A 24040-nucleotide genomic window follows, 5' to 3' on the forward strand; every position below is an offset into this window, starting at 1 on the left:
CAAAAGCAAAGACCATGCACACAGTGTGGTGAACGTTTGCCTTTGCTTCAGTCGCAGCATTACCACCTAGCTATTTCTGCTGGATGACCTGGATGGCTGGATTAATCCCTTTGCTCGCTGTGACGAGCACGCACAGACAGTTCAGCTGCCGCACCATCGATGCACCGGCGAAGCAGCCATTGAGCCCTCGCCCAATAACATGGTTCCCTTGCACTGAAGTGCTCGCACAGACGGCCCAGCCGGCACTGAGTGACCAAGCCGTTTCACCTTCGCCCAGTCACGTGGTACCGCAGTGGTGAGGTTCCCAGCGAGTGAAGCGGTGAGAAAGAAAGCCGAAGCTTGCTCGCCGGTGGCTGAAGGTCAGTTGCGACGGGATAAATGACCTCGAAAGATGTGTCATAGCAGAGCTCTCGCTTTAAAATTTGGAGTGAGTGAGTGTTTTCAACACTGACTGGGGTGGGCAAGCGAGTATCAACGAGTTGCGGCCTGGCTGTACTCGGAACCCGAGTCCCGCGAAATTAAAATGAAGTTTTATGCTCAGGGGACTCCGCAGGGAAGAGTCGCGGAAACATTTTGACCCCGCATATTAACTACTACCGAAATCTCTCACGGGAGAACCAAATTCAGCGGCACCCCGTGGAAAAAAAATGACACCATTTTCCCGTAGGAGAACCCTGAGTAGTATGCAAAGCAGCCATGGGGTCGATTCAAGTGCCCATTAGTTCTCAGTTCGTCGTTTCCGTTAGGTTGAGGTGCGCAGCTACCGTTATATTTACCGTTTGGTTTCCATGGTAACTACCACACTTTTCACTTACCGGAACTACGAAATGGGAAACTGCGTTGAGCCCATGGCTGTTTCGCATACTACTCAGTGTTCCCCTACGGGAAGATGGTGTAATTTTATTAGATGCGACGGGGCTATGTCCCATCCTTGTCGTTGTTGCGCCGTTCACATCCCCACTGCGCATGCTCGGCTTGCTGAACGCCCGGTGGTGTCTTACCCTTTAATGGCTCCTGGAGCGACAGTGTTACCGGTGTCTTCCTGGGCCGGCACGAGATGAGCCGAGCATGCGCAGTGGGGGTGTGGACGGCGCCACAACAAGGGAGGGACATAGCCCCGACCATGAGATGCTGGAGCGACAGTGTTGCTGGTGTCTTCCTGGGCCGGCACGAGACGAGCACGCTTCCCCTTAAAGGGCTCCTGGAGCGGCAGTGTTGCCGGTGTCTTCCTGGGCCGGTGGATGGACGGACGACGGACGACGGATGACGGAGCCGAGAGCAAGAGATGCTTTGCATCTAAAAATTTAAGCTAGCACGAAGCTACCAAGAAACCCACCGACTGCATTTCGTAGCGCATTGTTATCGGCTGAACAGAACTCAAACTCCAGCGTCCAGCATGTGAGCCCTTGAGCATCGCGCGTTAGGCATGTGGCATTTCTCCAGTGCAAAATGTGCTGAGTTTTTCTTTCCTCTGAGTGTTTGTTTTCCTCCAGGATGTTTAAGCTAACGAAAAAAAAATAAAAAAGGCGACTGTCTCCGAGTCACCCTTTTTCTTAGAAGAAAAAAACAGGGCACCCCTTTTTCTGCGTGTATGCTTTTGGAACCGAAATAAACAAGCCGAAATTAAGCCGGCCGTAGTACATTCGTGACCATGGCAGAAATCGAGGTTTACTTTGCGGGTACGTGCCATACCCTAGAACACACCATACGCGGGCAGGTTTCTGGTTTATGAAAAAAAAAGTATGAAAATAACTACGAGGCAAATCCGTCTTTCCAAGAATTCCACTCAAACCAAGACTGGGAATGCCATTGTATTCGCTAAAATAAGCGCTAGTAAAGACATGCTGCACTATTATAGAAGAAGGGGCTCGTTTACTGAACTTTGTACATTCCTAATATCAGCTGTAAGCATCACCATGAAAGTCAATTTTCTGCGCTACCATGGCTGCGGCCGCCATGGCCCACCAACAATGGCTCTTCGTCGCATCAACTCGCGGCCTACGCTCCCCACATGAAGGAATGAATGATTTCTTTATGGCCACTTATAAACATTTATATACAGATATGTACACATAAAGTGGCGGGGCCATGGAAAAAAGTTGTACTGACAGCTTGACTAGCCCTTGGGTCCGTCAGGCCCAAAGCAAACTCAAGGTGGTCAGCACTTCACAAAATAAGTAAACGAGACAAAAAGCCAACAGAAAACAAAAGGCGGCCATAGTCCTTCGCGTCTAAAAATATTGATGAGTCTGGAGTCAACTTCTTCAGCAAACTAATAATGTCTTGTAGATGCGAATACACGGTATCTACGTTGGAGTCACATAACCGATTGAGCAATGAGGGTAGAATAAAAGACAACACCAGTTAGCTATAATTTGTTCTGGGGAACACTACAATTCAATTGTCAGGTTTTCGCGTAGGATAACATCGATTGCGCTTGGTAAGTTTAGCTAATTGAAAAAAAAAACTGTCTTGGTGGTGGGAACGGGAAGCTTTTCTGTAGGCCATGAATAAACGGGTTTCGTACAGAGCTACAGTACTGAATTTATTTAATCTATTCAAGGCGGATTACATAGATTGGTATATTTGAATATTTAAAATAGCTCTCAATGTTCTTTTTTGCAAAATGAATATTTTTGTTTATCTGTCTGGGTTGTCGAGTTTCAGACAAGTGGACAATAATTTAGATGAGACAGAAAGAGAGTGATAGATTAATATTTTTACTCCAGTTGGTATTACGGATCTCAGTTTTGATAACTCGCCCACAACAGAAGATAGCTTATTTATCACATAGTTTACGTGACTGCTCCAATTAAGGGAACTAAAGAAATGTACTCCTAAAAGTTTAATGTCGGTCACGATTTGAATAGTTTGGGACTTTGTTTGGGAAGTAGTTTGGGAAAGGGTACACTTGTCCACTGGTTGCTTATTTTTAGGGAAAAAGAACATAGCCTTTGTTTTAGATGCATTAACTGTTAATTGTTGTCAGACCATTTCTCCAACACCGGTAATGTTTGATTCGCAGTAGTTCCTAAATTAGAGTAGCTTTGTCCTGAGAATAGAAGGGTGGTGGCGTCGGCATACAAATAGGCTTGACCTGCGGGGTAGCAGTGACTATATCATTAATGTAGATATTGAACAAAAACGGTCCCAGTGTACTTCCTCGCGGTACTCCGGACATGATCAGTTTTATTGCAGAACTTCAGGAATTAATTTGAACGTATTGGCGACGTTGGCTCAAATATGATTTTATCAGGAGTAATGCATGGCCACGAGTGATAAACTAGAAAAAAATTCAAAGACTAGCATTGCGCTTCATTTGCTCATGGTACCGCTGGACAGAATCCGTCACAAATTTGTTAACATCGTGTAAACTAGAACTCCTGCAAGTGCGCCGCGAAAAGCAAAGGTTGAAACTCCTGTTTCAAATGATAAAAGACGAAGTGAAAATAAATAAAGACGCATACATACAACCCGCACCCAAACGGGGAGCTCGGTTGAAGCACAGTAACCCAATAAGGCCTTTTTGGGCTCGTCTAGACGGGTTTAAAAATTATTTTTTTCCTTATACCATAGAAGTGTGGAATATACTTCCAGAGTATGCTGTTGCTAGTTCCAATGTCAAAGCGTTTGAGTGTTCGCTAGAATTGCTCTACCGGCAACACGAAACCTAATGTATGTTTAGCCATTGTGTATTGTTTCCTTGTTTGTACTCCTCCCTGTAATGACCCTCAAGTGAGGGTTACAGTATAAATAAATAAAAAAACAATATGCTTCTAGCTTTTTAAATAGAATATAATGCGACAGGGAGTCGAAGGTTTTCGTGAAATCTACAAAGAGGGCAAGTGCACCGTTTTGTTTTTCTAGTGATTCTAAAAGAAATTCCTTTGTGTAATTAGGACCAGTTCAGTAGAGCGCGACTGCGGACGTATAAACCCGTACTGCGAGTCTGTGAAGATTTTGTATTTGTTAGCAAAATTGACTACTCTTAACAAAGTAACTTTTTCAAATCCTTTGCCGAATACTGGAGGAATTGAGAAAAGACGTATAAGTACCAAATTTTTTTACCTTTCCTATGTACATAACTTTCGCAGTTTGCATTCATGATGGTAAACCTGCTTGTTCGGCCGCAAGGTTAAAGGTAAATGTAAGTACTTGGGTAATCTGTACGATACCATGTTTGACAAGTCCTATCTGTATATTATCGCTATCACAGACTCTGGAAAACGTGCATTGCTTCATTGACCTGAACCGGTTCTAGGCCAATAGCAGAATTTATACTGCTCTCCACGTGATCGTATGAAACAGGACTCGTGATGGCCTGAGACATGCTTTCAAAATGACCAGTGAAAGCGTTCGCAAGGGAATCAGTTATAAGCACAGTGTTATCATGTACGATCTCAGACGGCAAGCTGTTCGGCCTGCGCCGGTTTAGAAGTGTGCTAATCATTTTCCATGTACGTTCTGTTTTGCCTTTGCAAGAAGTAAAAAGTAGGCTTCCTCGGCCTTATTTAGTTCATTTTGAAGTTTATTTCGAAACATTTTAAATTCAGCAAACAATTTATGATCATTCTTATCGACGAAGATCTTATAATTTGTTTTTTTTTTTTTTGCTTAATTTTTGCAATGTCCTCCGCAGGTATCTATGGTTTTCTATTTTTATTTTTGCACTGATTGCTTGAAATCAAACGTTGGCAATAAATGTCCTTGTAAATTTCAATGAAGTATTTATAATCATTTAACCACTAAATTCTTTGTAAACATCTTGCCCATATATTTGTGATATCGTTGCCTAAATCGAGCGAGCGTTATGGTCGTTATATTATGAATGCAAGTACGGTCTTCTATACGGTGTCTTACTGCTGGGAGTTCTGCTTAGCATAAAACAAATGTGGCTAAGTGGTCACTTATTATCTTTTAATATCGTGTTGTTAATATCGGGCCTGAGAGCGTTGGTAATTTACTGCTGTAGACGAGAAAAAGGTCAATCAAACAACTGGCATCGATTCTTTTTTACAAAAGTAAGTACTTTCTCTAGCATAGACATAAATTGTACGTAGTTTTCGGAACAGTAAACTGTTTAGAAGACAAAGTTGTTGGTTTTGTTGTTAGTATATCAGAGTCATTTTTCACACAAGAAAGTTCGTCTATTATGTCTCTAGAATGGTTTGATTTTAGCAGGATTGATATCCCACCGCCCCGTGTAGAGGTTGTGTTTAAAAAAAAAGGTGGTATAGGAGGGCAGTTCAAATAGAGGTGAATTATTTCTATACCAAGTTTCCGTGAACATAACATAAAACTCAAAGCCAAAACGAGAAAACAAATGGTCAAGATGGCGAAAAGCAAAAACGCCCGTGTGTGCGAGATTTCGGCGCACGTTGAACATCCCCTGGTGGTCAAATATAATCCGGAGCCCTCCACTACGGCGCGCCTCATCGCCTGCGTTGCTTCGATAGGTTAAACCTTACAATCAATCAAATGAAAATGGTCAAGATCATGAAATTTCTTAGTAGCAAATTGTAAATTGAGGTGAAAGCATTTTAAGGCTCTTTTGTTGTATTCTTCATCACTGAAAATAGTTTCTGGCTCAAAATAACCGCTGCCCATTGCGGAACGTAGTCTTCAGTCATACCGCATCAAGAGCCTCAAGTTGCAATTTTGTGCAAGTCGTCCATGGTCCGTACAGTTATCTCGGTTGCGCCGTCAGTCTTGCGCACTCGGACCTTTCCGTCCCTGTGCCATGCATGCTGATAATCGGTGGTACGCGCCCACTCTCGGGCTGCCGACAGCAAGGCTATGCTCTTTTTAAAGCGAAGCCTTTTAACTCTACCCCCCAAAGGGTTCTGTCGCGACCGTTGGTGTCAACAGAAAACTCCCGCGAATAAACAAAATAACTATCTGGCACCGCCAGGAATCGAACCTGGAACGAATGGAGAAATGGAGCGAGAGCCCGTTGCCTTACCGATTGAGCTACGAGCCCATTTTGTAAAGTTACATTTATTGCCTAACTTGGCATAACACAACAGTCACATGCTCAACCAGCTAGGTTGATGTTAATAACACTCTGCCTTGCTTTAAGCAGAAAGCTAACATTTGTGCACTTTCATCACAACTAAATCATTCATGATTCTCAACGCATCATCATCACACCCCTGTGCGGAGTACATTTCTCTAAGCTTACACACATTTTCGCTGAAATAATTAAGCACAGGCATCGCGTCCACGTCTGTTTCGTACAGCCATTCTGCTCCTCCATTTGGCATGAAGGCTGAGCAGGAGAAACATATGGTATGACATCGTGTTTTACGTCAAGGTGACGCATTCCATATGGTGTCAGTGGCAGATGTTTGTGGAATGTTCGTTGGAGGACATCCCAAAAAAAACACCGCATCCCATCAATCCACGAAGACATACTGTACATTTTCTGGCTTTGTACAAAGCCTTCAGTCGTATCCCCACGACAAAAACATCCCCTTTCATGTAATTATGTTAAAACTGGCAATGTCTGTGTGTGTAACTTAAAAAAGAAAGTTTTCATCCTCCCCCTCCTGTTACTGGCATGCGCTTAACTCAAGGACGTTGTTAGCCTGACCTCGCCGTAAAGGCTCCTGTACATCGGTTACGGGCATAAAAGTTCAATTACATTGCAATTCAGACGCTTGCGTGTAACCTGTGCCAAGTAGTCTAGTGGAAATCGTGGATTCAAAAACCGGTAAGACGACACAACTTCACGTAAGTATCCACTGGTAGCGTATTGTTGGACACCTTTTGTTGACACAATTTAATTGGGCAATGCAGAGGATAGTCTAACATGAATGAATGTTCGTATAAATGGGTCACAGTGATCGCGTAGAAACAAACCTTGACACCAACTGTTTTACGAGCAGATTAGGAAGTTTCAGGCCCCCACCTTTAACGTTCGAAACAAGTTACTGCGCTTTGTTCGCACGAAAGACGATTACCATACAAATACGGAAAACATCCGATGAAATCTCTGAATGTTAGTTCGCGTACAGAGCATTGCCTGCATGACGTGCCATAATATAGCAAAAAGAAACATGTTGCATATGGTCGCTCTCACGAAGATCGATGCGTAGCAGCCTGCCCATGCATTTGTCTGCGCGCCATTTCTTGTTCTTTCTCCCGCCAATACATCGTATTCTCTCGGTATTCGTCGAACGCAAGGAGGTTATACTAAACTTTAGGCACTCCCAAATACTTGGCGGGCATTGTTGACCACTCTAAGTTATCATAAACGGCGGGTGTCTCCGGCCACTCACCATGCCAGATGCCAAACTCGCACTACCGCCAGTTTAGCTGGCAGAAATCTCTTGTCACAGATAACGTGTTTGTTACGCTTTCCAGACCGTTACAAAATACGGCCACGTCGTCTGCATACGCGAGTACTTTTACTTCGGCATCCTCTAAAGCAAACCCATCTATTTTGCTACTTTTAATTATCTTTCTGCATAATGATTCCAAGTAAAGCGCAAACTGTAAAGGCGACATTGGGCATCCTTGACGAACTGATGCATTTACGTTTATTCTTCCAGTTAGCTCTTTGTTTATTGGTAGAGCAATTTTTGTATGCCATCTTTATTCCTTCAAATACCATCGAACCCACTTTACCGTAGCCGAAAACTGCAAATAGAATGCATGAGATGCCCTATCGAAGGCTTTTTCTAGGTCAATTTGTTACAAAGCTACGTTCCTGTGGTCGGGATCACAGCCCTCCAGAGTGCTGCGTCCCGCGTGTATGTTTGTGCATATGCTCCTCCCTCGGACGCCGCATGTCTGGGGTGGTCCGACGAAGTTTGTGATGACAGATTGTAGTCATTTCGTTAACACCTTCATAAATACTTTGTAGTCAATGTTGGTTAATTTAAAAGGCAGGTAACCAGTCACCTTGCTTAATTTTTCTGCCTCCTCTCTTTTTGGGATAAGTATCGTGGCCCGTTACTGAAAGACGGTGGCAGACATCCATTCACATTACTGTAAGCGTAAATGGTGTGCAAAAAAGTAGCTACATCTGACTTGAACATTTTATAAAAAGCTGCATTGAATCCGTCAGGTCCATGTGATTTCCCATATTTTAATTTATCAATTGCGTCTTCATTTTCTTGTCTGCTAATTGGGGATTCAAACTTTGTGTATTGTCATTGTCAAGAGCTGGTAGAAGCTGTAGAAACTTAGTTTCATATCCACTTTTTATCGTTTTTCAGCTGAAAAGCGTGGTGTAATATTCCGTGGAGGCTTTTTTTTATATCACTTTGGACCTGCTTCATCACCCCATAATGTTCTATTTGTGTTATCTCCTGCTTACGTGCGTAACGTTTTTCGTCAGCCAGTGCCGGCTGAGTTGGCTGCTCTCCGACTAGCAACCTCTCGACACGGGCCCTGATAGCGGGTCCTTTGTATTTTTCAACTTCTAGCTTTTTGATCTTGGCTTTTATGTTCCGAATATCTTCGCCAAAATACCCTGGTGTTTTGGTTTCTTCTTGAGTTAGTTCCATTAATAGCTACATATAAATCTTTTTCCTAATTTTTTTTTCTAAATAGCAAAGCTTGCCGGCCCTCTCAATCGCTGTAATCTTTACGTCTTGCTTGAACCGCTCCCATGCTTCGCCGGCACTCTGACAATTCTGGTCTAGTTATCGTGCAGTCTGTTTCTAACACTCCACAAAAACGCTGTCCTCCACAAGTTTTGTTCATTTTCCACAAATCCCAGTTCGATTTCGCTTTTCTCCAAACTTTTCCCCCAGTGATGAAACGAGACAGTGGTCACTAAAAGCCTGTGGCTCTACGGGTAATTGTAAGACACTCAGACCAGTTCTGAGGACATGTAGGTACGGCTCAAACGTGCGTGGCTAAATCCTTGGAAGTGGGTGAACTTAACGTCCTCTTTGGAACTGTCACAAACGTGGTTACGTCATGCAAACTGTTTTCAGAGATCCTGGCTTCCAAAAACTGTGCACTAGTGTCCGCAGGGGCATTCTTATTTGAACGGTCACATTTACTGAAGACACCATTGAAATCACCCATAACAATTAGGCTCCTATCGCAGGCAAAGAACTTCGTTAGTTCTTCGAAAAACTTCATGCGTGGCTTGGCTTTCGCTGGCGCGTACACACAGACAGTTCTAAATTCTTTTTTCCCAATCCGCGACAACGAAACGCCCAGAACCGCATGAAACAACACTCTGCACCTCAATGCCTACTGAATTCCGCAGGAACAGACAGCATCCTGCCGAGTTTCCCGTTGCGTGACTCACACATACCTAATAATGATCACGGAAGGTCAGTCCCACTCTCGCTATTAATTTTGGTCTCTTACACTGCAAGTAAATCAAGGTCACTTTCTAGCAAAAGCCGTCTGACTTGGTACTGCCGGCGTCCAGATGCAATATCTCTAATATTTAGAGTGGCCGCGCGTAGTCGTGTAGGAAGCAAAGTCATTGCTTGCATTAAGTAGGATGAAAGCATGGTTCATACAGATAACGACACAATTAACAGAATCTGCCCATACGCAGCACTTACTTTGGTGGTTTGGGGTCGCGAACAGGCGACGACGACGTGCAGCGCCGTTCTTGAGGACACGCCCCCCACGACCCACCACCAACCATTTCTTTTCTGCCGCCCGATGTTTTCTTTCAATGCCCGCCTCTGTCATCACCGGTCCGTCGTTGCGACGTCGCTTTGGCCGCGCCTCTGAGGTCTCTGTGGCTGAGGCAATGTCTGCCCGAGTGCCGTTCTCTGCGTTGTTCTCTTCCTCATGTTTGAAGGGTTGCGGGTCGTCACCTTGGGTCGTCACCGTCGTCTCCACGGTGGCCTTCGCTGTCGGAAGCGTCCCCATCGTTGCTCCCACGCGTTAGCAACATACACCTCGTAGTCCCTCGATGGTGCAGACTTTGTCGCCTCTTCTGCGTCCATTTATTCTTCACACTGGTGTAGCTCCTCACGCAGTCCCGGCGCAGATGCCCGAAGGCATGGCACCGCGACCATCGCGGAGTCCTACATTCCCCCCGTATGTGGCCGCTCCGTCGGCGCCTGAGACACACGTGTGCCCGTCCAGGCACAACCCCCAGCACGGACTCTCCCTCCACTTTGAAGAGATTAGGAAGTGCTTACGGTGTGGTTTTTTTCTCTCAGCATCACCCGAACGACGCGAGTCGTTGAATTCGCCTTGCCGAACCACGTTGACGAACTCCAGCCTTCCCGGCGTACTTCCTGAATCTCATCGAATTCGCTGAACGCCCGACGAAGGGCCTCGTTCGGCATGAAGAAAGGTACCCAGTGGACTTTAAAAGTCACTTTTTGCTTCGTCGGGTTTACGACGGTGCAGAAACGCCCCTTTACTTGCAAGATTCCTTTGGCGAGCAGTCGTTCCTTGTCTTCTTCCGTCCGTAAGCTGACAAGCCAAACGTGGCCCATCTGATAAGAGCCGATGCCGGTGACGTCCTTCAACAGCCCCACCACTTGAAACGGGTTCCGAAAATCTTCCACGCGGTATGGGCGGGCGACAAGTCGCAATGCAAAACTACGCAAAGTTTCATTCCTTTGCCAGAAGAAAAAGCCGGCAACAAAAAGCGGTCAAGAGGGCAAAATGCTGGGCCAGTTGGTTAATACTGTGCAAAAGAACCAGCCCGGGCGGGGGTTCCGATAACGATTCATCCCGGCCCCCAACGGCCGTTGCGTCACCTAGCTGAGAGCTAGCCATCCTGCGACCGCCCCGCTCGGAAGCCGGAAGCCGAATCAATTCAGCTACGAGCCCACGCGGAGGCAGGGGAGACAGACGCTGCACTCAGCAAGCACATCTGCGGGTTTACCACCTGCATTCTCGCTGAATACCACGTGATAGCGCCACGCGGGCTCTCGCGCCGAGTAGAAATTAAAGGAAGCTCACACCAACGCATGGCATCTCACTTCTCGTCCGTCTCTGCCGCCGCCGACGGAGGCGACGAGGTCGGCGGCAGAGACGGAAAGAAGTGAAATCATCGAACACCGGAATTGAGCTTCCTTTCATTTTATAAAAAAAGAGCTTTCACTCACGTGTTTTATCAGTACAACTCAACCAACCAGCATTCCTGGATCTTGAATTGATCTGACCTTAGCAAATAATATCTCTTTAAAGTAGTAAATGGTGTGGTTAAGTGCATTTCACTTGTCTCTGGTTTCACTCTTTGTAGAGCCACGTGTGTGAATTTAAGCGACGTCATATGGGTAATCGTAATGGGTGTCGTTTAAAGCTTCGCTTTCGAACCAAATTCTCAGGGTGGATTGGCGCGCACTTTTTTGTTAGGTTTTCAAGGATGAAACAATCATCGCGAGCTTCCTTCAACTTTCCTCAGCTGCGGAACCATGCCTCACGCGTTGCTAGATTTTCAAACCGCACAATGATTCCTGGGACATTGTCAGGTTTTGAAGGCATTCTGTGTATGACATCTACGTCCTGCTCAATCAGCTTGCTAGTCTGAAGAATGTCAGGCATAGCATTAAATTTTGCTGACAGCTTTTCATTTTGCGTGACAGGGATGCTATGGAATTCCAGGTTCATTTTCAGGTTTCGCCACTCAACCTCGTCAATATCGAGTTGCAGATCAGCGAGCGCTTTGCTGCGATTCTGTGCCTCGATTTTGTTCAAACTGTTTTTCAGGTTCTCTATCTCGTTTGGGTGCTTCTTTTGGGTGGCTAGAATTTCACGGTACTTTTTTGAAAGCGCTTCTGCGAACTTCTCAAGGTTGTCTACAATTTGTTTCATGGTCAAAAGGTCGTCTAGCTTCCTTAGCATTTCGGCGAGTTGTCTGTCGTAAGCCTTTAGTCGTTCAGCAACAGAATCATTAGTGGCACCTGCGCTAGTTTCCACTGTTTGGCAGGCTACACAGCCACATGCTTTTAACTAAGGTGAGGTTATCGCTCTGTGAGATGCAGGTTTCAAGCCACTGCATTCCCCGAGGCGGTACGAGCGTGGGCACTCAGAACATGTGGTTTTACATGCATCAGGAGTTATTGCCTGCTCACATTGGGGACACACATCAGTCTTCGACATTCTCCCCAGCAAAAGAGGTAAAATCAAGGGTGGGACTCAGGCTAGCAAACAACCAGCAAACAGCAGGGGTAGCAGCAGTGCATGCGAGTGGCTCTGATTGAAAATGCACGAATTATGACAGGCGCTAACCTGTAACCCGAAGAATACGGGGTCAGTTCGCTGGCTTACACGTCGTTACCGCTGCCGTTTGCCTGCCCTTGAATCGATTTTTTTTTATTTCTCGGTTCTAGAACGCTGGAATTCAAACCAGAGGTGACGAATAGTGCCTTCCACACCAGGGACACCCCGGGAAGCGCTGTCTGCCATTACAATGTTGTGGTGGAAAGGGCAAAGGGGCGTAGACTGGCTGTCCACACTACCGGGGGAAGACGGGCCTAGTGCAATTACCGACGTTGCAAAAACTAGGATTTAGTCAAGGTGAGGAGCTTCCGTTAGGTACGGACGGACTATTTGACAGATTTGTGTTACATCTATGCGGTAGAGCCATCGGTATAACCTGCTGGAAAGCTACTCGCTGTGCGGAGCAGAATGTTCCGGTTGGTTATATGAACTTCGTTTTCCACCCACCCAGTCACTTTATCATTTATTTATTGAATATATGAATTTATCAGTAAGTCGATCGATCGGCGGGTTGACTGACCTATAAATTAAAAACAACCAACCAACAGTTTTCTCTCACGTGATCGAGTGCAGCGCGATCTCGTTCCCGACGCTGTGCAGCTCGTGCACGAAGCTGTAATCGGTGAACCCTGCCGAGACGAAGAATGTGGCGACCATGTTGCAGCCGTTTGCCCTGTTCTTCCGTTTACCCGGTGCCAGAAGGTGGCGGTAGAAATCCATGTTCTCCTCGTTGACCGCATCGTCGAAGGTCAGCATCACGAACTGGGGCATCTCCTGCACGCTCAGGTTTCCCGGGGGCTGGCTGCTCATGCAGAGGCAGTTGTCCTCCAGACGACACTTGCTCGGATCGCACCTTGCACGTACAGCGGCGCCGGCAGCGCAGCACATGCCGATCAGGTACAGCAGGCGGGCATGTACTACCGTCATTGTACCTGCAGTCATGATGCGTTTGTGTTGATTCTGAGGAGGCGTCACCATGATATTTATCTCTACCAAGTTTAGCGTTAAGTCACTGATGTACTCAGGGGGGAGGACACAGTGGGGACGAGTGCATTTCCCCGTAGCACACTTTGCAGACGCAGTGCTACGGCTGCAACAGGTACTGCTTTCAATTTCTCCTGGAGACCCGCTCTAAACGAACGAATCTCCGTGCTCACTCAGAAGGTCATTCTAAATATCCCTACGATGTAGGCAAGTGGTAACTTGTATAACCGAACCAATGTAGTAAACAAATGGCCGAGGTGTGCGAGTCTATGCGTCGCTCGTTGCTCACAACCGACTGCCTGGGGAAATAAATTAGTATTGTCCTGACGTACGTGCTTCGCTGCAGATGCCAATAGCCCTGGGCCGTCGGTTCTGTTCCCACCTGTCATGGCTGTAATCTTGCAAGAAATGAAAACGACAAAATCCATGCTTACGAGGTTTCTTCCCACATTAGAGCACGCTGGTGTGAGGGGCAGGGTAAAGTACGCTGGTGCGACTTACTGTGGTCAGCCTTATTATCTATGGGCAGCTGCTACGAGGCGAAAAAAAGCAAGCGCTGAAGGAGCACGGCTACCAATCCGGTAATTGATGACTATCCCGACCATCACAAAACAACGTACAAGGGGCTTAGAAATTACAAGGCTTTGTTCTAGCGGGAATCACCGCACCCTACCCACTACTTCCAGCCACGGAGTGAATACTGAAAGCGTTTATCGTCAGTTGCACAGTCCCTTGGAAGCAACTTTCGCTCCCAGAAAAGACCACCTGGAATCTCTGCGCTGTTGGTACGCCAATATTGTTCGAGATCCACACACGCTTAGCCAGCTCTTTGTTTCCTGCTTCCAGAAGAAGCTTGTTTTTCTTGATTAGGTTTTAATTTCCCTCTTTAAGGTATTTTGGCAGACCTCGTAAACGTTTTCAGGTTGTCGTGCGTCGGGGGCTTTTCGACTCAAAAAGTTTCGTCTTCTTTTGATAGGTCAGCGTTAGGCGGCATAACGGGAATGGCGCGAAAATCTCAGCAGCTGAAAATTCTACAATTTTTGGAAGAAAAGCGATCCGTGTACAAACCTGTGAACGAAGTACAACAGCTATTACGTGGGAGGCTCGTATCCGCGGGCACTGCTGACACACTGAATGACGATGCGCTGCAGCCCTTGACTCTGTTTACCTTTATGCCCGTGGAACGCAGGGCAGCCACAGAATTGATCCGTTGTTCCTATGCTGGCCGTCATGCGCAGCGATTTACAACGGCAGGCGTGCGTCGTCGCAACAGCTGGAAGTAAGTGGCTTGTTGCTAAATGGCCTTCGTACGAAATACACAGGAAGTGGGAAACTCGCACACGTAAACACTGCTGCCACACTGAACCGAGGTACCCCTAAATATAAAGAAAACAAAATTTATTATTTACCGCGCATTACCGCGCATATCGTGAATTAGGTGAAGTTGAAAAAAAAAGTTGGCGGTCACCAATCCCTGTTGAATTCGTCGAGTCCGACCGAGTGAGACCGACCGCGTTGTCTATGGGTGGACTAAAATATTCTAGCTCCATGATACGATTCAAGATGTTTTACCGCGGTAAGTTATAAAACAAAATACTGTTTTTTTCTTATTCGCTCTCATCTCGTGTATACTGTCATCTGATTTGGGAAAATTGCAATAAAGCGAATTCAGGTCGGCTTTTTTTCTCTTCAAAAGAAAGTCGCCATAATGAAATTTTGCCGATGTCTGTCTGCGTCCGTGGCTCATCTCAGCCAACGAATGCCTCACCATGCTCTGCTCTGTATCGGGTCTCCTTCACCAAGATCAAAGCCCATTCTCCGAGCTAACACCTTCCTGCGTAATCGCCGCGTTCAGCAATTGTAGGAAAGTCGTCTTCAGTCCGAACTGACGCCACTCCCCGCCTTCTCTGGCTATCACGCTCTACAAAATCACCACCTTACCACCATTTCAAACTAAGTCCACGTTATATTCACGCAATAAATTTCTTGTATACGACTACGGCTACCCACATTCGCACCCTCGACGACTCATTTGAGTTCATTATTGAGCTACGGGCACATACTTTCAAGAACCCATTGACTTACGAAATTCTTCTCCGTGTCAGCATCTTTAAGCGCAATGGCATTGATGTTGACGTGAATCGGGTTCATGGCAATTGGTCACGGGAGCCATGGTCGTAAGCAAGGGCCCCGTGGAGGAGCCGAAACGATAATCATTTTAAGCTATTCACTTGTGGTCAGCGTCCTGGCGTTTTATTCGTGAGTACTGACACCGTGCAATAAGACTACTGCGTCGTCCCGTAGGTGCATCCCAAACTGCGTGACGGGCGGCCGAGCAGACAACGATGGTGTAGTTATGCTGTGACTGGAGACTTTGTGGTGTGCGCAAAAAGTATTATGTTGTGAGCTGTTGAAAAACTTACCCTAATTCTTTTCTTTCAACGAACTTCTTTCGATTTTTAGCATGTTCACCACTTCATGATCAGCGAACGAGGGATATGCAGAGGTCATCGCGTAAAGGAAGTCCTTGTTTAAATTTTGTTGTATGTGCGTGCGCGGAAGACGGGTGTAAATTGGTCTTTTTTGAGGAGCGAGGCCCCTTAGGGGCTCGGGCCTTCGGCGTCTTCTGCCGTCGTCGTCTCATGTAGTTATCATCACCATCGTCACCCTACTCAGGTACACTGCAGTACGAGGGCCTCTCCCATTGACTTCCAACCGCTCCTGTCCTGCGCTGCTTGAGTCCACAGTTTACCCCCGAATTTCTTTGTTTCATCCCTCCCCTTTCTTTGTTAATGGCAACCCCTTCTTCAATACCCATCTCTTGGTATCCACTCTGTTACCCTAATTGTCCACCGGTTATCGGTTAGTCTCACTAAATGGCCAGCCCAAGTCTGTTTCTTTTTCTTTATTTGCACTATGATATTGTCTACTCTAGTTTGTCCTTTGATCTAGGTTTCTGTCCCTGAGTGCTACCCCTAACATTATTCGTTCCACGGCCCCTCGAACTGACCTAAGTTTGCTTTCTAGCTGTTTAGTAAGGCCCCAAGTTTCAGCTCCATATGTCATCACCGGCCTGTATGCACTGGTTCTAGATTTTCTTTCTGAGTGAGAGAGGTGGCTTATTGGATTGATTGGAAAACGTTTTATTTGTGTCATTACGTGAAGTGCGACCGTAGGCGGTGGGTGGACATCCTAGTCCGGTAGTACACGCTGTGCTACGGCGGCCCGGGCGCGCGTCACAAGAAATTCCTGCTTACCTTTCATTATTTGGGAGTGCTTGCCAAGTGCCCCCCCCCAACCCATACCTATTCTGCGCGGGATTTCTCTCTCGTGGTTTGGGTCAGCACTAACCATCTGACCGAGGTAGCTATATTCTTTTAATTCTACTGTTTTGTTTTCGAAACTGAAGAGGACGTTTTTTGCATGCTTGTTTCCCATTATTTTGATTTCTTCATATTTATTTTTAGCCCGACGGCCGTGTTTTCTGATTGTAGTTTCTCAAGCGTTGTTTGCATGTGTACAGCAGTCTCACTCAGCGAGACAACGTCGCCCGCAAATCTCAAATGGCTCAAGTATTTTCCTTTTATCCTTAATTCTATGTTTTCACAGTCAATCTTTCTAAATACCCCCTCCAGGCATGCTGTGGATAGTTTTGGCGAGCTATCTCCCCGTTTTACTCCCTGCAGTCGGAGCGGAAATTTATCGCTTTGCTTGTGGAGGGTTCTCCTGCCCGTGCATCTTTATATATGCCTTCTAGATGTCTTATGTAGGTTTCTTCTATTCCCTGGTCTTTTGGTGCTTCTAGCACGGCTGCGGTGAGTACGGAGTCAAACGCTTTCACATAATCTATAAGTAGCATGCAAAAAACTTTAGTGTGCTCTGCAGATTCTTTTATCACTCGATTGACGACATGGATGTGATCCATGGTTGAGTACCCCTTTCTAAAACCAGTCTGCTCTCTGGGTTGATGGGAATTGAGGCGGCCACCTACGTGGCTTACTATAACTTTGGTAAACAGCTTGTAAACAATTGAGAGTAGGCTCCCAGAAGGGATTTTACAGGGTATGGGCACTTTTTGAGTCTTCAAGTGATCTGAAAATATAACAGCAAGCTTTCCCAGGATAATATCTTCTCCCTCCTTCAAAAGATCCACGGTTATGCCATCATCACCTGCAGCTTTCTCAATTTTCAAGGGTTAGAGAGCCTTTCCAACTTCCTCTTTAGTTACTAGTGGGACATCGCAAGTTGAGCCTGTACTCTCAGTAGTTTCCCCTGGTCTAACCTCGCTGGCATACAGACTGGTGAAGAATTGTTCCGCTACCTTTTTTATCTCGTCCAAGTTGTGCGTATCCTTGCCCTGCTCGTCTCTGAGTGCGTGCATCCTTTCTTTCCCGATGGCTAGCTTTCCCTTAATGGCTTTCCAACTTCCCCCAATTTGCAGCGTTTACTCGATTACTGTGATTTTATTTATTTATTTATTGACACGGCTATCACACATTGGGATTTCGGCAGGAGGGTACAAATGATGGCAACATCGCAGAAAGGCAAACAAATAATGTCGTTTGTCTTCAGATATGCTCGAATGTCGTTTGTTTTACCTCTGTTAATCAGTTTCAAAAGCTCGGCGAATTCAATCCGATCCGCCGTACTTGACACTTTCATGGTCCTACGTTTGGCAATTAGTTCCTTCGTTTTCTTAGTTAGTTTTCCAGTTTGTTCCCTACATGTTGCTTTTCCCACAGCTGCTGCTGATTCACTGAGTGGCGATGTTAGGTTGTCATTTAGCTTGTCTACACTGACCTCATTCTGCTCGTTCAGAATTCGCTCGCGCAAATTGGTTTTGAAGAGTTATATTAAACTGCTGCTATCTGACTCTGACTGACTGCATGCGTGGTTTCTTAGTTTTCTCGAGTTTCCTTTCTTCTCTTTTGAGATTCAGCCTTAGCTTGCATCTAACCATCCAATGATCGGTACTCCTTATCTTATTTAGCCCCTCTACGTTCTGCCCAATGCCTGCGTTTTCACCTAAAATGAAGTAAATTTCGTTTTTTGTTGTACCATTGGTGGTTCTACATGTCCATGTCCTACTCTTTCGTTTGTAGAAGAATGCAGTCATCAACCTCAGGTCATTTCTCTCTGCAAATACCACCATTGTATCTCCTCTACTGTTGCGATTGTCTATACCGAAGTTTCTTACTGATCTTTCTCCCATTTCCTTCTTACCGCGAAGTTTCACATCACAATATTGAACTGTATTGTTGCCTTCTTCATTGCTGATTGCACGTCCTCAGGAAGTGTGAACGGCTTCGTCATCATAGCTGGTTGTTGGCGCTATATACTATCTTCAACCTGCATCGCTGCTTAGCTTGATCACAACAGCTGCGACTCTCTGGCTAATGCTGAAAAACTCTTCCACGTCTCCTCCTATTTTTTTTTTGCCGATTAAAATCCCACCCGTGTTCTTTCCATAGAATTTCATACTATATATATTAGTATGAAACTCTATGGTTCTTTCATCTCTTGGGGTCCACTGTAACATAATATGCCCGCTAGTGAGCTCCATGACCCCTTCTCCTGTCCTTCTAACTTCGCTTATCCCTATTATATCCCACTTATCTCCGAGAGCTCCTCCAGTAGTACAGCTAGCGCTTCCCGTGCTAGACACGGCGCGTGCTTTGAACGTTGTCAGGGTCTAATTCCAAAGGTCTGTACACAGATATTCTTAAACCCTGTTTTGTATCGTGTTCTGACCGCTGCCGTAGACAGGTGCTCTACAGCTGTTGGGGACTCAGGACCGAGAGTATGCCTGAACAAATACAGGAACGGTGGTAAAGAAGCGTTGTTTTTATTTTTACTGCGAAGTTATCGCGGCGAACATAACACGAGAAATTCCAGCGGCCATCGCTTTCAAGGTTACTTCCGCGCGTAGTAAACACGTTTCTCGCTGAGAATGTAGTTGATATCAACCGGTCAATTTATTAAGAAATTTCCTCAAAACATTAGCACGTCCACTTTTTCTGAGGTAAGTATGCGTTGGTTCATAAGTGCCGGGGGCGCAAGAATAGACCAGCCTGCGTAACGTCAGATAGGTCATGCTTGAAGCAGTCGCTCTGTTATTTTTACATGTAGTCAGCTCTAAACTTTAATGAAAAGTGGTCAAAAATCTGAATTGCAACGGCGTAGGACCCTCTGTTTACGGGGTGTACGTTTGCTTGGCGGTTGCGGCGTCCTATGACACTGAAGTCCTTTACGGCGCCGCAAAACGTGCTTGCTCTTGAGACATTTCATGCCCTTTGCCTTATTTTCGCCAATAAAGAAATCCACAGCTATCACTACGGCGAAATCCAGTTCGCAGGATGACATCAATCACCTTCGCAAACACCCGTCTAAAGTAGGCGGCTGTTGCACGCCGGATGGCCAGGGAACGACGGCGGGTATCGAACGTCGAGACACCACGTCGCCACTGGCAACGCCCTGCCGTGGCCTTTCCTCCAGTGCATCTATTCATCCCCGGACCGTGCTATTGTGTCTTCTCTATATGGCCCTCGCTTCTTCAGCAGCTGTACCTTGTTCCGGGCTATTAGTTATGAAGACGTCTGCGTCGCTCGCACCTTCAAGCTCCGCAACATCTCCGCGCATAGACCACGTATGACTCTTTCTAGTCGCGAGAACTCTCCTGGGGCGGTATTCTCGTAACTGTCCCTTTTGAAAACGTCCCTTTTGAGTCCCTTTCATGGTGACGTACTTCCGGTTAAGCAGTGGGCGTTGGCAGTAGGTTTGTTGCGCTTGCGTTACGTCACTTCCGGTTGTTTGCTTTTAGCCAATCAGGGCTTGCCAAAAGGGACACTTTTTAAAGGGACGCAAAAGGGACAAAACTCGAGAATACCGCCCCTGGTTAGCGTCTAACCTTGCCCTAACTCCCCGTCCTGCATAAATGTTCGTTTTCTTTGTCCATCGAACCAGTGTCGCGATTTCTTGCTCCTGACATCTACTTCCGCGTCGTGAAATATTTCTAACCTCAACATCATCACAATATGCAGGGCGCGTTGCTAAAAACGCGGGAATGCACTAAGAGCGTGCACTATTGGAGCGCCAACCACAAGAAATTTCTGCCCGTACTCTGAGTCCTACCGAAGTGGTATACAAGGAGGAGTACACTTATGCAGTGAGTTGTTCGACCATGCTTTAAAAACAAGACGGTAAGCTACTTTCCCGCGATGTTTCAGGACGCCAATCACCAGGCCTCATTTTTTCTACAGCGAAGCTGTTTATGACTAGGGGTATTACGCGGATTTTTTTTTTGTCCGTCAAGAAATATGTGTGTTCAGAAACTAAGCTTCGGAATTTGATGCAAAAGCTCGAAACACCGCATTCATAACGTGGGGTGTTCATACGCATGTGCGTTTGTTTATTTCTTAGGTGTCTTGTTTGTGTGTTTGTACTCTTGCTTTAGTTTAACTGGCGCCGCACTTCCTTCAGCTCAACAAATCCCTGCACATGTGGAATTTAATTTCTTTTCTCTCGTGGTAACGATGAGGTCACGAGTAGAGCAGTATCCCGGACGCCCCGGAACGTCGGAAAGTTTCAAGTGTGCCGGAAGTATGAACACTGGGCTGAAAGGTGTCATTCCCCAATTCTCCAACAAGAATAGACACGCCTATAGATGTGCGCAGACTGAATCACTTCGAAGGACGGCTAATCGGAGCTCGACTTCCCTCCAAAGTTTGCACCTTTGTTCAAAACTCTGTGTCACCTGAGCTTCGCTGGTCATCCACCTTCTGGCTCATTATTATTTCCGTTTCGCTAGCTGAGCAGGCGTTTTACACAAACCAGGGCGAAACTCAGTTGACTAGGTCAGCGTGACTTTCACAAAAACTTAGCGCGGAGATTGCACAAATGAACGATGCATCCGCACAAGTAAAATATTTAGCGTTATTTGGGTTATTTGTGTAATAAAGCACGTCCCTGCGGCTTTCCTGCAACCAAGCATAGCTTCAAGAGCTCTGTGATGCGGGCGAGTTGGTGAGCGTTCATTATTGCAAATCAGCTTTCTGATGGACGCGAAAAGCAAAAACGCCCGTGTGTACGAGATTTCGGCGCGCGTTAAAGATCCCCAGGTGGTCAAAATTAATCCGGAGCCCTCCACTACGGCGCGCCTCATCGCCTGCGTTGCATTGGCGCGTTAAACCCGACAATCAATTGAAAATCAGAGCGGAAAAAACAAAGCCTTCAGTAGTGCTGTATGACCTGGAATACGCTTATCTGAGTGACACCCTTACATGGCCACTTAGAGCAATAGATTACACTTGTGCAGACGGATGAGTGATTGTGCTTTTCTTTCTGTTTATTAATTTGCAATAATTTACCGCCGCGTGGGAGACTGATGCATGTATATTATCAGCGTTTTCTTCAAAATAAACTAGTTGTGAGTGCAGCGCCGTCCTGTCTACTCCTCGTTCCTTTTTTGTGCTGTTTTTTTCCACGCTGATATTCAATCATGCATAGCTCGCTTAAATTAAAACGACATTGCGAAGACCTAAAGAAATTCCTAAATTAGGTTGTATCTCATTCTGGTAGAAGCAATCGATGTACAGTCTACCGCTCCGAAACCGGAATCAGTACGTGCTTGTGACCTACCTCTGTGAACAGCGGCTGTGAGACGAGATGCGGAAGTTTTCTGGTGTCGTACGCAGTGGCAACGCACGCCCTGAAATAATGGTGACGTCGCGCCACATGTGGGTGCCCCGTCGTACAGCTGTTGCATCGTTAAGCATGCGGCGCGCAGAGGCAGAATACGCACACGTGAAAGCGACGAATGCGTGCCCACGTAGATTTTAAATATATCTCAACGCAAAGTCCGTGGGGCAAACATATGTCGCGAGTCGACTCACGTGGTTGAGCTGTTTTCTTTCAAAGAATCGAAGTACTTTCGGTACTTCTTTCGAGGGACACATACACCCAACTCTCTATCCAACCGCGGCCTGTTGCCTGTGCGGAGATCACGCCACCCTTTCTCACATCATATGGGCATGCCCACAAAATACATTCCCACTTATCACCTCTGAGGAGCACTGGGAGGCCGCGCTCCGCAGCTCCGATCTGGACCTTCAGGTCCAGTTAATCGATAGGGCTGTGGCAGTCGCCGGTGAGTGGTGGATGCCACCGGCTACAAGCGCCACCTGAATGGCATGGATCAAATAAAGTTTTATCTCTCTCTCTCTCTCGAGGGAAAAAAATTAGCAGTGGCTTAGGTCGGCTATGACAGGATATACGTAGCGTGAGCTAAGGTTCAGCTGGTTATTCTTAGCTTCCCTGGTTGTCTAGGATTAGCTGATTATCATGCTTACTGCTGCTAAAACGATTTCAATCCAAGCCAATCCAATTTAATCCAATTCAATCCATCCCATTCCAATCCAATCCAACCTAATCCATATCATTCCAATCCAATCCAGTCGCGGCGGCGGTGGCTCCGGCGCGCCAGCTGTGCGCCGCGAGACGTCACTGCTCCTCGCGCATGCGCAGCACGGCTCTCCAGGAGACCCGCGAAACTGCTCAACCTCGGCCAGTGTAGCTCACGCTACAAAAGGAACGACAAGTTTTCCGCGCACGTTATGAATTAACTTAATCGAAAGCTTTCTAGCAACACACTTTTAATAAATGTTTACACAAAAAATAAAGATCAGTGTGTTCATTGCTTACGAAGTGGTGCCACCGTTTGGAAGTTGCCTCAGAGTCGTGTCGCTTATAACAGAACATCCCTTTATTTTAAAGCGAAGCTTTATATGGCGTCGCGAAAGAACAATCGGGCGCTGCAACTTTTGTTCCTTACTAATATTCTATGTAATTTCTGATGTAAAGATTAGAGTGACGCTTCTGTAAATTATAACATACCGCCCCGTTCATTATAAGATATATACTCACTGGTTTTTCCAAGTCGGGTGAACAATTGCTGACTGAAATACTTCCAATTTTTCCTGCAAAATTGTTGTGTAGCTAATTTTGTAATAAAACAAAATAAAAGTAAGCGCCTCCCTCTTGAAAACGTGCAAGCGCAGAGTAAATAGGCAGAACGTGTTAAAAAAAAAATTCTAGACCCTAATTCCCGATTTTACAGTACTCATTACGGTGTATGGGTACTAATAAACCTGAAGGAGTATTTCGCTGCTAAAAATAATTGGGAAATTGTACTCCCCAATCTTATCGTAACGGCCACTTTTCGCTCCATGAGCTATTGAGCGAAACACAACGAATTAACGCTACCGCATTCAAAGCAACCGGCATCGCAACATGAGATGGACATGACTTCTGGACATCTTCTGGGATGATCTTCGCGCTATGCCATTGCCACGGAGGCTGCCGTTGGTAGGTCGCAAATAAGTACGAAAAACGTAAAACAAGGAAGAAATCATGAATCAACGCATTAATTAGCTCACATTAATTAATAAAAACTCCCCCCAGTGTTAGTTTATAGCTCTTTTCCAGGACCGCGGCTCCCTATCTTGACTGCGTTTGGTATCAACGCCAGACTGATACCCAAACTAGTCAAAAGAGGGCGCCACAGCATCTTTGGCGAATAACTGCTCCACACTTGGCGGCATTCACGTTGAGTGGAGCTGCTTTAATTTCAAAGACGATCGTCTTTCTTGGGCTACTTAAACAAAGAAATTTTGGTCTGTCTGTCTGTGACTGGATTCAGCCACCCGGTCAAAGTGAAATAAAACCTGCGCAATAGTGTTATGTACTCACAGCCAAATCTAAACGTCTAAGTCCGGTGTCAGTGTTCATTCTTGCCAACATTGTTGAACAAGAACAAGACATAACGCAAATATAAGGCAGAAAATCAATACATAAGTGACATTTGCAGTGTTCCTTGATTAAAAAATTCGTGAAT

The 24040-nt window shown here is 46.0% G+C and overlaps 1 protein-coding gene across 4 annotated transcripts in view; it reads right to left on the bottom strand.

Annotated features, from left to right (window-relative positions):
- The window catches only part of LOC144159505 (chitin deacetylase 8-like), a 39108-nt gene extending 17201 nt beyond the window's left edge, over positions 1 to 21907 (bottom strand). The window contains exons 1-2 of one of the 4 annotated variants that reach the window (XM_077691045.1): positions 14318 to 14434; positions 12725 to 13097 (exon numbers count right to left, since the gene is read on the bottom strand). In XM_077691045.1, coding sequence (XP_077547171.1) covers positions 12725 to 13097; positions 14318 to 14381 — 437 coding nt within the window. In that variant the 5' untranslated portion in view covers positions 14382 to 14434. Of the gene's footprint in view, positions 1 to 12724; positions 13098 to 14217; positions 14435 to 21786 lie in introns of those variants that run through there. The other 3 variants (XM_077691042.1, XM_077691044.1, XM_077691043.1) reach the window with 3 other exon arrangements.
- Positions 21908 to 24040: the final 2133 nt, after the last annotated feature.

The sequence above is a fragment of the Haemaphysalis longicornis genome, unplaced genomic scaffold, assembly GCF_048455015.1.
Source record: "Haemaphysalis longicornis isolate Haplotype H1 unplaced genomic scaffold, Haemaphysalis longicornis Haplotype H1 scaffold_10, whole genome shotgun sequence".
NCBI lineage: Eukaryota > Metazoa > Arthropoda > Arachnida > Ixodida > Ixodidae > Haemaphysalis > Haemaphysalis longicornis.